This window comes from Bufo gargarizans, chromosome 3 (genome assembly GCF_014858855.1).
Source record: "Bufo gargarizans isolate SCDJY-AF-19 chromosome 3, ASM1485885v1, whole genome shotgun sequence".
Lineage (NCBI taxonomy): Eukaryota > Metazoa > Chordata > Amphibia > Anura > Bufonidae > Bufo > Bufo gargarizans.
Window position 1 is genome coordinate 530,611,202 of NC_058082.1, and position 17,641 is coordinate 530,628,842.

At 45.5% G+C, this 17,641-nt stretch overlaps 1 protein-coding gene across 1 annotated transcript in view; it reads right to left on the reverse strand.

Annotated features, from left to right (window-relative positions):
- Positions 1 to 17,641, reverse strand: part of LOC122930555 (arylsulfatase H-like) — a 466,223-nt gene that overhangs the window by 318,127 nt on the left and 130,455 nt on the right. The window contains exons 5-6 of the mRNA XM_044284039.1: positions 7,581 to 7,703; positions 5,031 to 5,451 (exon numbers count right to left, since the gene is read on the reverse strand). Of these exons, the coding sequence (XP_044139974.1) occupies positions 5,031 to 5,451; positions 7,581 to 7,703 (544 nt within the window). The remainder of the gene's footprint in view (positions 1 to 5,030; positions 5,452 to 7,580; positions 7,704 to 17,641) is intronic.

Genomic DNA, 17,641 nt, shown 5'->3' on the forward strand with positions numbered 1-17,641 from the left:
GGCAACAGCAGAGGCCAGGTACAAATGTGGCCAGCCAGGGCCCACTACTGGAGGACGAGGAGGACGAGGATGAGGAGGAGGAGGATGAGGATGAAGCATGGTCACAGCGGGGTGGCACCCAACGCAGCTCGGGTCCATCACTGGTGCGTGGCTGGGGGGAAAGGCAGGACGATGACGATACGCCTCCCACAGAGGACAGCTTGTCCTTACCCCTGGGCAGCCTGGCACACATGAGCGACTACATGCTGCAGTGCCTGCGCAACGACAGCAGAGTTGCCCACATTTTAACCTGTGCGGACTACTGGGTTGCCACCCTGCTGGATCCACGCTACAAAGACAATGTGCCCACCTTACTTCCTGCACTGGAGCGTGATAGGAAGATGCGCGAGTACAAGCGCACGTTGGTAGACGCGCTACTGAGAGCATTCCCAAATGTCACAGGGGAACAAGTGGAAGCCCAAGGCCAAGGCAGAGGAGGAGCAAGAGGTCGCCAAGGCAGCTGTGTCAATGCCAGCTCCTCTGAGGGCAGGGTTAGCATGGCAGAGATGTGGAAAACTTTTGTCAACACGCCACAGCTAACTGCACCACCACCTGATACGCAACGTGTTAGCAGGAGGCAACATTTCACTAACATGGTGGAACAGTACATGTGCACACCCCTCCACGTACTGACTGATGGTTCGGCCCCATTCAACTTCTGGGTCTCTAAATTGTCCACGTGGTCAGAGCTAGCCTTTTATGCCTTGGAGGTGCTGGCCTGCCCGGCGGCCAGCGTTTTGTCTGAACGTGTATTCAGCACGGCAGGGGGCGTCATTACAGACCAACGCAGCCGCTATTCTACAGCCAATGTGGACAAGCTGACGTTCATAAAAATGAACCAGGCATGGATCCCACAGGATCTGTCCGTCCCTTGTCCAGATTAGACATTAACTACCTCCCCTTAACCATATATTATTGGACTCCAGGGCACTTCCTCATTCAATCCTATTTTTATTTTCATTTTACCATTATATTGCGAGGCTACCCAAAGTTGAATAAACCTCTCCTCTGTCTGGGTGCCGGGGCCTAAATATATGCCAATGGACTGTTCCAATGTTGGGTGACGTGAAGCCTGATTCTCTGCTATGACATGCAGACTGATTCTCTGCTGACATGAAGCCAGATCCTCTGTTACGGGACCTCTCTCCTCTGCCTGGGTGCTGGGCCTAAATTTATGAAAATGGACTCTTACAGTGGTGGGTGACGTGAAGCCTGATTCTCTGCTATGACATGAAGACTGATTCTCTGCTGACATGAAGCCAGATTGTCTGTTACGGGACCTCTCTCCTCTGCCTGGGTGCTGGGCCTAAATATATGCCAATGGACTGTTGCAGTGGTGGCTGACGTGAAGCCTCATTCTCTGCTATGACATGCAGACTAATTCTCTGCTGACATGAAGCCAGATTCTCTGTTACGGGACCTCTCTCCTCTGCCTGGGTTCCGGGGCCTAAATATCTGAGAATGGACTGTTCCAGTGGTGGGTGACGGGAAGCCAGATTCTCTGCTATGGGACCTCTCTCCAATTGATTTTGGTTAATTTGTATTTATTGAATTTTTATTTTAATTCATTTCCCTATCCACATTTGTTTGCAGGGGATTTACCTACATGTTGCTGCCTTTTGCAGCCCTCTAGCCCTTTCCTGGGCTGTTTTACAGCCTTTTTAGTGCCGAAAAGTTCGGGTCCCCATTGACTTCAATGGGGTTCGGGTTCGGGACGAAGTTCGGATCGGGTTCGGATCCCGAACCCGAACATTTTCGGGAAGTTCGGCCGAACTTCTCGAACCCGAACATCCAGGTGTTCGCTCAACTCTAGTTGCATCAAAAGGGGCATAGATGCCCGTGATCAGAACATAGTCCTACCACTTTACAAATCGCTAGTCAGACCACACATGGAGTACTGTGTACAGTTCTGGGCTCCTGTAAACAAGGCAGACATAGCAGAGCTGGAGAGGGTGCAGAGGAGGGCAACTAAAGTAAGAACTGGAATGGGGCAACTACAGTACCCTGAAAGATTATCAAAATTAGGGTTATTCACTTTAGAAAAAAGACGACTGAGAGGAGATCTAATTAATATGTATAAATATATCAGGGGACAGTACAGAGATCTATCCCATCATCTATTCATTCCCAGGACTGTGACTGTGACGAGGGGACATCCTCTGCGTCTGGAGGAAAGAAGGTTTGTACACAAACATAGAAGAGGATTCTTTACAGTAAGAGCAGTGAGACTATGGAACTCTCTGCCTGAGGAGGTGGTAAAGGTGAGTACAATAAAGGAATTCAAGAGGGGCCTGGATGTATTTCTGGAGCGTAATAATATTACAGGCTATAGCTACTAGAGAGGGGTCGTTGATCCAGGGAGTTATTCTGATTGCCTGATTGGAGTCGGGAAGGAATTTTTATTCCCCTAAAGTGAGGAAAATTGGCTTCTACCTCACAGGGTTTTTTTGCCTTCCTCTGGATCAACTTGCAGGATGACAGGCCGAACTGGATGGACAAATGTCTTTTTTTCGGCCTTATGTACTATGTTACTATGTAAGGTGAAGCAAACCGAGGTCAATACCAGGGGAGGACATCAGTACACAAGCAATAAACAATAGGATAGTCAAACAACACACTGAGGTCAAATAGCTAGGAGGTCAAGTCAAAATCCAGGGGATAAACAGGAGCGAGGTCAGGAACGAAAACCGAGGTCAGAAGATGCAGATAACACAAACGTAGCAGGTAGGTAATACAGACCCAATAACAGGCAACCTGTGGCCAGCAGGCTGCCTGTTAAATACCGGAGGTAATAGAGTCACATGACGTGGCCAGCGCCACGTGACCTGTCCCTCCAGGTCTATTGTAGCTGAGCACAGAGTCATCAACCTCGGCACTCAGTTTCTCTGCCTCCTGTGGAACAGAGGACGCCGGCCATGCTGAGGAGGTGTGCGTGGCCGGGTCCTCCCTGCTCCACCGTTGTCATGGGAACGAGGATGCAGCTCACGTCCTTGCTCCTCATTTTGGGAATGGTGCTGGCGATGCTGCCTAGCAAGTGCGCATCGCTGGGCCCTAGTGACACAGTGGCTGGTAATTTGGTGGGAAAAATATATACTGTATAGCTTTTACATAATTTACAGGGATGCAAAGTACAGAGATTATATATACCTAGGGATGTGAGAAGCGAGCTTTGAATCCTAGATCCAATGTCACTTCGCTCAAAACTTTGGTTTAAAGCTAAACGGAGAACAGCACTAAAATGATTGGTCTCCGACGAGGCAAAGTCAGTTATTCCCAAAGTCTTGCGAGACTTCGGTGAATAACTTCGGTATTTGTTTTTTAAACAGAAAAAATACATTTTAAAACTTGGATCCGGACTCGGCTTCAGTTCCGATTGGTACCTCAGAACCGATGCCGAGTTCGCAGGGCCGTCTTTAATATTGATTGGACCCTGGGCAAAAATTTACTTGGGCCCCCTGGATCCCGCCTTCCCACACCTTTGCATGCAATCACACCCTCCACCACAACACACACACAAAAAATCCACACATCTGGTAGAGTCCAGTGAATGACTGTAAATACTTCCAGTTCTGAAGACTCCAGCGGCTCAGGATCAGTGTTCTGGGCTGGAAGTGGGCACCGCTCTGCAGGAAGGAGACCAGGGCTCGTCTCACCCTAGTGTTACAGTGCACCCCAGCACCCCACAGTATGCAGTATAGCACCCTATAGTATACAGCACCACACAGTATGCAGTTTAGCACCCCACACTATACAGTACCCCACAGTATATAGTAGAGCAGTATAGCAGCCCACAGTATACAGCACCTCATGGTATACAACACCTCACTGTATACAGCACCCCAAACTATACACGATACAGCCCCCACACTATACAGTACAGCAGTATAGCACTCCACACTATACAGCCCCCCACACTATACAGTACAGCAGTATAGCACTCCCCCCCCCACTATACAGGCCCCCCACAGTATACAGACCACCACACAGTATACAGCCCACCACTCAGTATACAGGCCCCCACACAGTATACATGCCACCCCCCCCCCCACAGTATACAGCCCACCACACAATATACAGCCCATTACACAATATATAGCCCACCACACAGTATACAGCCAACCACACAGTATACAGCCCACCACACAGTATACAGCACCCCACTATACAGTAGTTTACAGTATATTAACATAACAGCCCCGTCATCTTTTTCTGATGTAATCTTTACACAAAAAAGCTCCACAGTTAACTTCTGGAACACTCAGTAGGACCTGTGATGACCTCATAGCCATGTGACCAGTAATTGCTAGGTTACTGGTCACATGGTAATGATGTCATTAAGGTCCTAGAGCAAAACTCATTAAGGTCCTAGAATTAAGATCATTAACACAGTACGATCATGATGCCTGTGTAGCCGACAGCAGGGCTCAAGAGGCAGCTGCCTTGGGCCCCCCAGGAGCAACTGGGCCCAGGGCAGCTACCCCTTTTGCCCCTTGGTAAAGACGGCCCTGCGAGCTCGGATCATCACTAATTATACCAATTTTATTGGTTTTGATCCATTCAATAATTGGGACGGATATATATTTATAATAAAATTGCCATTGGCCACAAAATATCTATACATTTATTTTTCTGGAAATTTTTTATACAGGTTTGTGCACTGCAAAATGATATAGGGGAACTGAATAGGGTTAAAGGGGCTTTCCAGTACTAAAATGAGAGCTGTCAGCAGTTTTGACCTTGCTAAATTGCTGAAAGCACTAGGTAGGGGCTGGGGAGTGCAGTACAAATATATATATTGTGGAGTTTCCTCATTAGTACTGAGAATATGAAAAAACTGTAGTGCTGTCACTCAGAGAGAGCACTTTATAAGTCTTCGCCCTGAGCACTAGGGAGTGCAGAATCTGGCAGGGGGGTGGGTTAATGAAACTTGTCCTGCAAAAACAAGCCCTCCTATGGCTATGTGAACAGGTAAAGTGCAATGTATGTTTTACCTGTTAATAAACGCCTTGGCCTCCTTAACTATTTGTCCAGCTTTTGTTTCCATTTCCATCGGCTGTTCAACAATTTCAAAGTTCTTCATTAATATACAGTTCCAATATGGTATAAATGCAAAGGCAATATACCAATACGTGAAGTACAATGTGCCTGACAGGGCACAGATCACAATAATTTTCCAGGGAATATTGATTAATTTCCATTTCTTGACAGCTATAAGTGTTAGCATTGTGATGAGGAATATCTGTGCATTTAACCATACATTCCTTTGTTCTATGGCCAACTCACTTGGCCTTGAGGCTTCACAGTCATTTATGAGTGAAAAAATAGAACCATAAAAATAATCAAAGCCATGGTTTAACGGATGGTGGCAAAAATCATCCCTTGATTTGCAGTTTACCCCAAGATGCCATTTACCTGTTTAACATAAAAACAGACATTTGCATATTAATGGTAAATTACTTACAGATGAGTGCTGGTTTTACTCATGGGCTTTTTCACAACTTCTTTCACAAAATACTCACTACTTGTAGTGCAGTGGCTGGGTTTGGGGTGGCCCCAACGCAATGCAGGGTCCCACAGAGACTGTTGAGGTGTCACCACTTCTAGCTGCTCTCCGGAAGGGATAGTAAGGCATGTTGCACCCCAATGGGAAATAAGTCCAGAGAGTCAGGGTCTGCAGTAAACCAGGGTGCTTCTTTACTGGAGGGTTTCAGGTGCAAAACAATGCAGGTGAGGCATAGGGCTGGCTTCTCCAGTCTCCTCCTGGGCAGAAGAAGGGTTTGATGCTGAGGAAAGGCCTGAGATAGCTGATAGCTGTCCCTCTTTCTCTTTTGAAGGCTGGCACCCTGGTTCAAGACTACAGTAGTTCTTTTATCGGAATTGTCCATTTATTTCCATTTATTTAATTAATTGGTTCAGAAGCTAATCGGTACAGTGGGTAGAAATACTGAGGCCATTCCATTTACACGGACTCCGTGCCATATGATGTTTTGGTAGAATAAAGCTTCATTACTCAAGGTAGGTGTTTCCTCCCTAGACATCATGTGGTGCAGGGTCAGTATAAATGGAATAACCTCAGCATTTTTATCAACTGTACCGATTTTCTTCTGACCAACTAGATGAAAAAAAAAAAATACGAAAATGTCAGATGAAAGAGCTACAAGTAGTGAGTAGTTTCTGAAAGAAGCCATAACAGGGGACTATATGGAACATGCTCAGGAACTGAACCACCTCTATTCTTGGTGGGTGCTGGCTGTGTTATACAACTGGCACCAGTTTGCAATATCTCAAATTGGAGATAAATCTGATCCTGTCTGAACTGAACTGCCATTTAGATGTGGCAGTTAATAGCAAATGCAGTATCTTAGCAGTTTGACAAAGTGAGGTTATTCCTCTGTCATCCTATTGTATTCCTTGGGATAGGATGGTGGAGTGCCAATTGTTTGTCATGGCAGCTAGGGGCCTAGTGAAGGCCTCCAAGTCTGCCATCTTTAAAGGGCTATCCAACCTCCATCTTTCATAAGTTGGGAATAACCACAGTGAGTGCTGTAGGGGGAGTTAAAGGGTTTGACTCATCTCAAACACTGATGGCATATCGCTAGGATATGCCATCAATGTGAGACAGGTGCACAACAGGCCTTCCTCCTTTCATTACTATGGAAGTTCCAAAAATAGCCAAGCGCTGACTTTGATATTTCTGGTAGTACCATAGAAGTTAATGGATAATGGAAAGATGGCTGTGCACGTGTGGTGCGCTCTCCATATGCCATTTGCTTCTGAAAATACCCAAGCTCACTTGCTCAATTATTTTCAAAGCATTATTACCAGTGAATGGAGATCACTTGTGGTGTGCTCTTCTTTACTTTGGGATTTCCCCTTCTGATCATAAGTGAGCGTCCCACCTCTGGGACCTGCTCCTATATGTCTCTAATGGCATATCCTAGAGATATACGGTACCATCAAAGTCTGACATGGGCCAACTCCTTTAAGGACATGGCTGAGCAGCCAACACTCTGCATTTTCTGTAACTCCCATAGCAGTGATTGGCACAAACAACACAAATAACATAGCATAGCAAGCAATGCCGTTTCCAGATGTATTGGAGTGTATTGTGAAAGCGATCCAGTGATTGCATGTTCAGGTCCCATAATGGAGAACACCCTTTCTCATTTCTTATGTAAAAAATAATAAACACAAGTGGTATTGCTGAGTCTATTAAAGTCCAAACTATTAAAATATTAAGCTATTTATCCTGAATCATAAGTATGGTTAATAAAAAAAAAAACATGCCACCTTACCTCCCTAAATAAAATAAAATAAAATAAAAGGTGATAAAAATGATACCAATAATAATAATAATAATAATAATAATAATAATAATAATAAAACGTGCTGGGAGGGGATTTATATGTCATTGATTAACATAGCAAAATACAATGCTACGAAATGTAGACAGCCAGAATAGGCAACAAAATCTACAGACAGCTTATTTTAAATTTTGACTTTGATCTGGATCTATAAATACAAAATCAGCTAATGCTCACCAATAATCCCTGTAGCATAGCCTTGGTCCTTTAAGATTTTGGCAAATGTTGTTTCATTTGTTGGAAGCCCTCCGGATGCAGCATTCCAGATAAGTATCCGTTTTTTAGCATGGCCACTCATACCTAGACAGATTCGAAACAGACCATGTAGTAGGTAAGTTATTTATTACTGTGCTTTTCGAGTTCAATACATACAATAATACTCCCAAAGTGTACATGTTACAAAACATAGCCTATGAGCGGATTCATATTAACCTTGGTAACAGAATTTATATTAGGTCTCATGCACACAGTAGTGTCTGTATTACAGTCTGCAAATAATGGATCCACAAAATACAGATACCTTCCATATAGAGATGAGTGAACCAGTTGAGATTTGTTTTGGGTTCGTTTCACCAAATTTTTGAAAAGTTTGGTTCAGACCCAAATAATTTCAAGCTGAACCAAAGTTGCTCCAGTTCCCCTGAAAGTTCGTATATACTGTATATCCCCCTCTAGCCTCCTAGGAATCAGAATTTGTAGTAAAACTTAATATCTCTTTTATTTTTTTTTATGATTTTTTTCCCCTCTCCAAGTTCTGGAATGCAATGACAGCAATAGTAAATGATGTCTGAGTGAGACTGAGATACACAACTGTGGGTACAACGCTTGTTTGATGACGTTAATATGCATTGTGTTTAAAAACACACAGCACTGGCACATGTTATGCTTTTTTCATGTTCCAAAGCTTCCTAAATTGTTCCTTATTAGGGGCAGATGATGTTTATACACACATGGTATGGTAAAAACATAATATTAAAAAAGTTGTTTGGGGGACTAAGCGTCCAAAAGTTATCCCTTGACAGGGCCAGAATACCTGCCCATATGACATGCACATGTGTTTATTGTCAGAAAAAAAAAATTGTCTGCTTGTGAATGAGCCAAATAAAAAGTCTCTCTTTTAATTGGGAGCAGCAGCAGTGTAATGTGGATGTGTAAAGGGTACAGTAAGGATAAATTGGAATGCGCCTGCAATAGTAGCATCAGCAGAATCAGTATAGCATGGAACATACAAGGCTGCCTATGGGTAGTAGTAGCAATAGTAGTAGTAGTAGTGATAGTGTTGGCAGATGCTTTGCGTTAATGGTGGTGGCAGTAGGGTTTAACAGTAAGGAGCAGCTGAGGCAGCGGTGGCTGCAGCAGCACCCATATGGCACATGTTGGCAGAAAGGCAACAGCATGATGGAGGCAGCAGCAGCTTTACTGAAGATGATGGTCTGCAGGTCACAGCAGTGGCATGATGTCGTTGGTGGCATGATGGAAGTGGCAGCAGCAGCCATCCAGATCATGATGGTAGGCAGGTCATATTAGTGGCATGATGGAGGCAGCTGCAGCAGCCGTACAGAACATGATGGTAGGCAGACAGACAGCATTGGCATGATTCAGGCGGCAGCAGCAGCTGTACAGAATTAGATAGTAGACAGGTTGTATTAGCGGTATGATGGAGGCGGCAGCAGCAGTACTGCAGAACGTGATGGTAGGCAGGTCGAAGCATTAGCATGATGACAGTAGCGACACTGGCAGAGGACAACTTGGTTTGTTTGGGTGTCACCGCGCCCCCCGTGGCACTGAAAACAATCTCCAAGATGACACTGGAGGCTGGGCAAGAAAGAAGAAAGAGTGTGCTGTGCCAGTTTGAGCCACTATTCCAGTCTGCCTGCCTAGAAATCCATGAGGTCAGGGAACAGGGTATGCACCACAAACTGGATAAAGTTTAGGTAGGCCTGAACCTGGCCATTTAGGCAGGAGCTGTTGGCTTGCTGATTGGCCTCTGCCTGGCGCGGCACATGGAAAAACTGTTTCATCATGTTAAGGAGACTGAAATGGCTGCTGCGGCTTCTGCTGCTCATGGCGACGGAAGGGGGGTGACTCTGCAGAGGGGTGAAAAGGAGCCTCCTTTTCAGACACACTGGCGGCAGGCGGCTGCTTGCTGTAAGCTGCAGCAAGCTACACATACAGTATTTCCTAAAAGTAACGTACAGTAATTTGTCCTTCTTTCTGCAAGAGGAAAACATTCCCCCATTTTGATCTGGTAGGTAGGGTCTAAAAGCACGACTATCCAGTAGTGTTGATTGAGCACCAAAGTGCTCAGGTGCTTGGGCTGAACACCTCGGAGTGCTCGGGTTCTCTACCGAGCACCCGAGCACAATGGAAGTCAATGGGAGAACCTGCTCTGAAGAGGGGAGGGTGTCTGGTTCATAGGAAAAGGTCAGAAATTGATGGAAACACCACTGAAATGGTTCTGGAACAGCCTGGGGAGGATGTCTGGATGCATCTTGGACTCCCAGGTTGCTGCTGGGAATGATGTCATCCGAGTAGTAGGCGACTTTTACAGACTGACAATAATATGCCCAAAACTGAAGATAAAATAGATTTTAGTGAAAACATTGTTAGGAAACATTCTTTCCTGTATATTTACTTGTATGTAAAGTGCAAGTGCTGCCAAAAATTATAAGGAAGAAGCACTCCGATACAAGCTGTAGATCACATAAAGGACTGCCTCATTCACATTGTGGTACAATTGTTCAGGTAGTGGGACTCCTACACTCATAAAGCCTATGCACTAAGTGAAAGGGCTGCCAAAAATTACAAGGAACCGGCACTCCAATACACCCTGTGTTACACATAAAGGAGGGCGTCAAACACACATAAAAATTATGATTGATTGCCTGCTGGTGACCCTCAAAAACATTAGAAGCAAGGTCCTGCTGATCTGACCATCTAAAACATTAGGGGCGAGGGTAGGCTGCTGAGGTGACCATCCAAAAAATTATGTTTGAGGGCCTGCTGCTGAGCTGACCCTCTAAAACATTATAGTTGAGGGCCTGCTGCTGAGCTGACTATCGAAAAAATTATGGTTGACGGCCTGCTGCTGAGCTGACCATTGAAAAAATTATGGGCGAGTGCCTGCTGGTGATCTGACCATCGAAAACATTATGGGCGAGGGCCTGCTGCAGATCTGACTCTCTTAAAAATTGTAGGTGAGCGCCTGCTGGTGAGCTGACCCTCTAAAAGGTTGTAGGTGAGGGCCTGCAGTTGAGCTGACCCTGTAAAATATTGTAGGTGAGGACCTGCTGCTGGGCTGACCCTGTAAAACATTTTATTCGATGGCCTGCAGGTGAGGTGACCCTGTAAAACATTATATGTGAGTGCCTGCAGGTGAGCTGACCCTGTAAAAGATTGTAGGTAAGGGCCTGCAGGTGAGCTGACCCTCTAAAACATTATATGTGTGGGCCTGCAGGTCAGCTGACCCTGTAAAAGATTGTAGGTGAGGGCCTGCTGCAGAGCTGACCCTCTAAAATATTATATGCGAGGGCCTGTAGGTGAGCTGACCCTGTGAAACATTATATGCGAAGGCCTGCAGGTGAGATGACCATGTAAAACATTATATGCGAGGGCCTGCAGGTGAGCTGACCCTGTAAAACATTATATGCGAGGGCCTGCAGGTGAGATGACCCTGTAAAAGATTGTAGGTAAGGGCCTGCAGGTGAGCTGACCCTCTAAAACATAATATGAGAGGGCCTGCAGGTGAGCTGACCCTGTAAAAGATTGTAGGTGAGAGCCTGCAGGTGAACTGACCCTGTAAAATATTGTAGGTGAGGGCCTGCAGGTGAGCTGACCTGTAAAAGATTGTAGGTGAGGGTCTGCTGCCAAGCTGACCCTCTAAAATATTATATGCGAGGGCCTGCAGGTGAGTTGACCCTTTAAAACATTATATGCGAGGGCCTGCAGGTGAGATGACCATATTAAACATTATATGCGAGGGCCTGCAGGTGAGCTGACCCTGTAAAACATTATATGCGAGGGCCTGCTGCCGAGCTGACCATTTTAAAAATTGTGTGGACGAGGGCCTGCTGTCGAGCTAACCATCTAAAAAATGTTGTGGGCGAAGGCCTGCTGCCGAGCTGACCATGTAAAAAATGTTGTGGGTGAGTTCCTGCTACTGAGCTGAGCATTTAAAAAATGTTGTGAATGAGGGCATGCTGCAGAGCTGACTATTTAAAAAATGTATCCCCTGCCACAGCTTTACGGCGGTGTGCTGTTTGTCACCTAAACAAATAAGTTTAAGCACGGCCTGTTGCCGCCTTCCCACTGCAGTGCTACACTGCTTCCAGCTACTGACCGATGGCTGACTGTTGCTGCAAGATGACAATTCAGAGGTGGAACTGAAGGAGGGGGCGGAGGAGAAGAAGGGGAGGTTGCAGCCACTAACGTAGGTGGCGGCGGAAACCCTGATGGAATTAGGGCCCGCAATCATAAGCATCAGTAGCACTGTGCCATCCCAGGGTCCAACTCGCTCCCGGCCTCCACAACGTTCACCCAGTGTTCCGTCAGGGAAATGTAGCGTCACTGGCCAAAAGCGCTTGTAATGTCGCTGCCACCACCACCTAATAAAAAATGTAACTGAATGAATATCACTGATATTTAGGATGCGTACACATTATACAGGAGGTATAGCACAAGTAATGTCGTTGCCACCACCACCTAATGAAAAATTACACCGAATGAATGTCACTGATATTTAGGATGCGCACACATTATATAGGAGGTATAGCACAAGTAATGTCGCTGCCACCATCGCCTAATAAAAAATTTCACTGAATGAATGTCACTGATATTTTGGATGCGCACATGTTATACAGGAGGTATAGCGCAAGTAATGTTGCTGCCACCACCGCCTAATAAAAACTTACATTGAATGAATGTCACTGATATTTAGGATGCACACACGTTATACAGGGGATTTCGCGCTGGTAATGTCGCTCTCACCACTGGCTAATAAAAAATTACACTGAATTAATGTCACTGATATTTAGTATGGGCAAATGTTATACTGGAAGTAATTTGAATCTACGGAAAAAGTACACTGGATGTCACAGATATTTTTTGCATGTGCACACTTTACACTTGAGATGTGGTGCAACTAATGTCACTGTCCGCAGCGGACACCATCTAAGGAAAAAGTACACTGGATGTCACAGACATTTTTTGCATGTGCACATTTTACACTGGAGATGTGGTGCAGCTAATGTCGCTGTCTGTAGCGGCCTTACTATTGCACGCTATTTAGCGCAGGATGCGCTAAAAATAGATTTTGCTGCAACACACAATAGTCCTTAAAAGGACTTTTAGGTCAGTAAAGTTTTAGCTATTTTGCGCAGTTTGCGCTAAAATAGATATTGCTGATGCCACACACAATAGTCCTTAAAAGGACTTTTGGGTCAGTAAAGTTTTAGCAATTTAGCGCAGGTCGTGCTAAAAATATATATTGCTGCTGCCACATACAATAGTCCTTAAAAGGACTTTTTGGTCTCTGATATTCCTATATCACTCCCTACACTGTCTGTCCCTTCCTCAGCACAGCTCTCCCTGACTAAGACTGAGCCGAATACACGCCATCGGGTGCTATATAGCACCCGATGACGCGTTGCTGCCAGCCAATCACTGTAATGCCAGCAACCAACATGGCTACTGCATTACAGTGAGGGCAGCACTTGCCAGCACATTTATTGGCCGCGTAGCAGTCAAGAAACGTGTGAGGAGGAGACTCGAGCATTGCGCTCGAACACATGCGGCATTCAGCCGAATACCGCCATGTGCCAAGCATGCTTGATCAACACTACTATCCAGTAATCAACTACATAAGCAAGAGAGCATACAAATCACCATTCTGGCCAGTGTACCCAAGGAGCTAGTTATTTCCACCTCTGCCTCTCACTGAGACATTTGGTTGTGTTGTCTGGTGCAATCCTCATCATTGTCCTCTTGCTCCTCATTTTGATCATTCTCCTCCTCCATGGCAGATTCCCTTTGTTTGTCTCCAACAGCTATAGGGCGGACAGCAAGATGTGTCAGCTGTTATTCTTCCGCTGTGGTCCCCTGCTGCATGAGAATCTGTGTCTGTTCTAAGATAAATATGAGAGGGATGACGTTGTGCATGACACAATTGTTGCTGCTGACAAACTTTGTGGTCTCTTCAAAGGGCTTGAGGACCCGACAGGCATCTTTGATAAGCTACCACAGCCTGACCTGGAAGCAACACATGCTTACTTCTGCTGAGGCTGTCTGCTGCATGACAAAAAAATTGTTCACGGCTTTCTGTTGCTCGTACTGATGCTCGAGCATGTGCAATGTTAAATTCTAGCGAGTTGGCATGTAGTGATTTAAAGAGGACCTTTCATCTGGCAAAATATTGTGAACTAAGTGTCATGATCTGTACAGCGGTGCCCAGGGATCTCACTGCACTTACTATTATTCCTGGGCGCCGCTCCGTTCTCCTGCTATGCCCTCCGGTATATTCGGTCGCTTGGTTATAGTAGGAGGAGACTGCCCTTGTTATCCTGGGCATCTCCTTCTCCCAGGTTGTAGCGCTGGCCAATCGCAGTGCAGAGCTCACAGCCTGGGAGGTTTTTTTCTCCCAGGCTGTGAGCTCTGCGCTGGGATTGGCCAGCGCTACAGCCTGGGAAAGGAGACGCCCAGGAGAACAAGGGCAGTCTCCTCCTACTATAACCAAGTCCCCTAAGTCTCTGCCTACTATAACCAAGTGACCGAATATACCGGAGTGCATAGCAGGAGAACGAAGCGGCGCCCAGGGATAATAGTAAGTGCAGTAAGATCCCTGGGCACCGCTGTACAGATCATGACACTTAGTTCACAATATTTTGCCAGGTGAAAGGTCTTCTTTAAGAGGTGTAGTGGCAGGCCGTTCTGTTGCTGCAGGTCCAGGAGAGCGTTCTTCGCCACATAAGTGTGGTTGAAGTGCTTGGACAGCCTCCTGGACTTTGCCAGCACCTTGCACAAGCCAGTTTACATGTTTAGAAAGCACTGCACCACTAGGTTGATGACATGTATCATGCAGGGAGCATGTGTTATTTCTCCCAGATTCAGGGCAGTCACGATGTTGCTCCCATTGTAGTTGACCACCTTGCCCATATGGAGTAAGTGGAGTAACAGCCAGCAGGAGTTTTGCTGCTTGATGTACTTGAGCAACTGCTCGCTGGTGTGCCTACTCTCTCCCAGGTCGATCAACTCTAACAAAGTGTGGCAATGCTTGACCTGACACATGAGATAGGAAGGAGGGGTAGTGCGAGCAACTCTCTGCCCTGCTGCTGTTGGAGACAGGAACATGTCCATAGAGGAGGTGGCAGATAAGTGCCTGGTGGGGGAGCCAGGCTGACACAATTGTGCAGGGGTCAAAAGGACCTGGCCTAGTTGCCGTGGTGCTGCCTCACTGCTTCCGGAAAAAACTTTGACTCAGTGGGCCATGAATCATATGTAGTGTCCCTGCCCATTATAGCTGCTTCAGTTATACAAAAGTTTTGTGTATTAGATTGCGTGCTGATATTAGCTGCAGTCCCTTTGTAGAAGCTGCTTCAGTTGTCCACAGTGGCATGAACCTTGCTGGACAGAAGAAGGCGGGGGGGGGCAGAGAACTGTGCTGTGGGCATTGTTTGTCTTCTATCTCCCCACAGATGCTTTGAAGAAGATGCTAAGCCAATCCTTTAGCTGTATGAAAATGATACACACATATTACTCACTGCCTATAGAAGAACACCTCTTTGAAGTGTCATATATGACGTGTGCAGTATTATTGTTAGGATAGACGCCATTACAACATGGCGGCGATAACCAGATGTTTACATTAGTTCACATTCCAAAGTAGTGCACAGTGTGCAGATGCTAGAGTGTTATCTTTTCTTCTCTTATCTCTTCTTCCTTTTGAGCCAATGAAATAATGCCTGGGCCTCAGAAAGTACTGCCCTTTTCTGAAGATTTATATACCGCTTACTTTCTGTAATAAAGTAGAGATTGCATTGACCATCTATGTGTCAGCGTCTAGTCTTTCAGCCACGCGTGGATATTAACCCCTGGGGGTACTTTGATTTGGAGCACCAGAGTGTATCTTAAAGGCTTTAATTAAAAGCTGCTTTGTCAATTGGCGCCCAACGTGGGGCACCAAGGCAAAGGGAGCATCAACAGCCGACACACAAGAGGCCCCAGGACTTGATGAACCGCAGAGAGGAGATGGCCGGCTTTAATAGAATGGTAAGAAAACTCTTACCCGCCTTTCTGCCATTTAGTTTGTCACTTCATGTTGGCTTAGTCTGCTGTAAGTATAGTAGACGGCTAATATGCTGAAAGCCTGGGGTCCATAGAACCATAATCTGAATTGATAGATCACTCTGGTGTGTTTATGTGTGTCAGTATGGTCCAAGGAGTGAATTGAGCATGCACAGTAAGACCACAGACAAAGGGAGGGGACAGTAACCTCCTGGTTTGGAAGGGGGCGCTGTAGCGCCGAGGTGTGGGACAAAGTAAACTCCGGATGACCTGGCAGGAAAATACGTGGAGCCGTCTGACCCCCAAGTGGGAAGACTGCGGAGATATTCTCCACCTGACCTGACCTCAGGAAGACGCGTGGAGTCGCCTGACCCCCAAGGGGGAAGACTGCGGAGATATTCACCACCTGACCTGACCCCAGGAAGATGCGTGCAGAGCCGCCTGACCTCCGGAGAGGGGAAGACGGTGCGGGGAGTCCCAGCTGACTAGTCAGACGTGATAGTTAGATTTGAGCCAACCAGAGGGGAGGGTGAATCCTTTGTCTGTGTAGGAAAGGGTTAAAGGTGCCTCTTTACTCCTCTGTTTTGTGTGCGTAATTCTGAAATACTGCTGTTGAAATGGGCCTGTCCCAGTATTATGAAGAAGGAGAAAATACAGCCCCTAGCTAGTAGCGAGGGAAGAGAGAGATTATAGGATGTGATATTAATGGAGAATTGAAAGTTAAAATGTGAAAAAAAATGTTACAGAGAAAGTGTGGCCCCGGACAGCAGGTCGCCTGGCTGGCAACAGAGATGAAAATCTGTAAGAATTTGTGAAGTTAGAGCTTATAGACTGTGGACATCAGAACTCCTGTGATGAGTGAGAAAACAGAGCAGTGTCAGGATGTTAATTGATGGCACTAGCAAGAAAGAAAGTGCCCCAGTGTCCGCAATCAGAAAGGCGCTTGCGTTAAATGTTCAGAAATAAACTGGTTAAGTTTTGATACCCTAATTATATGTGTGTGTTTAAATAGGGAAGATCCTAGCCCTAGCATTAGAGATTAGAGCAGCAAAAGATGGTCAGTTAATGGATAAGTATTGTACCTAGTGTGAACCACAGAACACAAAGGTGTTAGAAAGATATCTCTGGTGAAGTAGTTCTACTTTCCAGAGTGTGAGAAGACACAGTATTGTCTGGTGCAGTATCTGTAAAAGTTTGAGGAATATTTAAGACGGTTGAACGTCCTGTGATGGGCTGATTCACTTTCCCTGCCTTAACAGAGAAACATTCCTGAGATAAGAGAAGCAGGCAAAGAAAAAAGCGGGGAGGGAATCGTGCAGAATAAGTGATGTTATATGTGTAATAACATTATACAAGACGAAGAATTGTTTAATAATTTTATTATTTCTTTCCCAAGCAGTGTAATGTGGGAATCCAGCTTTTAAGAAAATTACTGTATGATTATAACATGTATATTGTCTTGTTCTAAGATTTGATTATCACAGAGTGAAGACCATGGACATTGGAAAACACAGCACAGCAGCGACATAGACCATCAGCAATTCTGGGTGTGGTGTGGCTATCTGTTTCCAGGAAAGCTGTGTTTGTCTGTGCTGCAAGTTTTGGGATGAAACTAAGAAAACTGTGTGGCTGGGTTGGAAGACATAAATGATTCAGTGGAATGTGAATGGGTGTGGCTTTGAGTTGTAGTTGAGTCAAATATGTGTGAAGACTGATGGATGTTTTTAGCAGAGCTGTGTATGAAATTCATATTTTATGTATAAGGGGCGTGGTTACGAGCTGTTTGTGAAAAGGAGTACATGAAAATGTGAATGTGTATGGAGTACGATATTTGTTTTCATATTATACGCGCATTGAGAATTTTATCTTATTTTTCTTGGAAGATTTTTGGTTTTTATTGGTGCCAATAGTGTTGATTGAGCTGTACATTTTTAAAAATTGAAGCCAATGAAAAGTTTCTT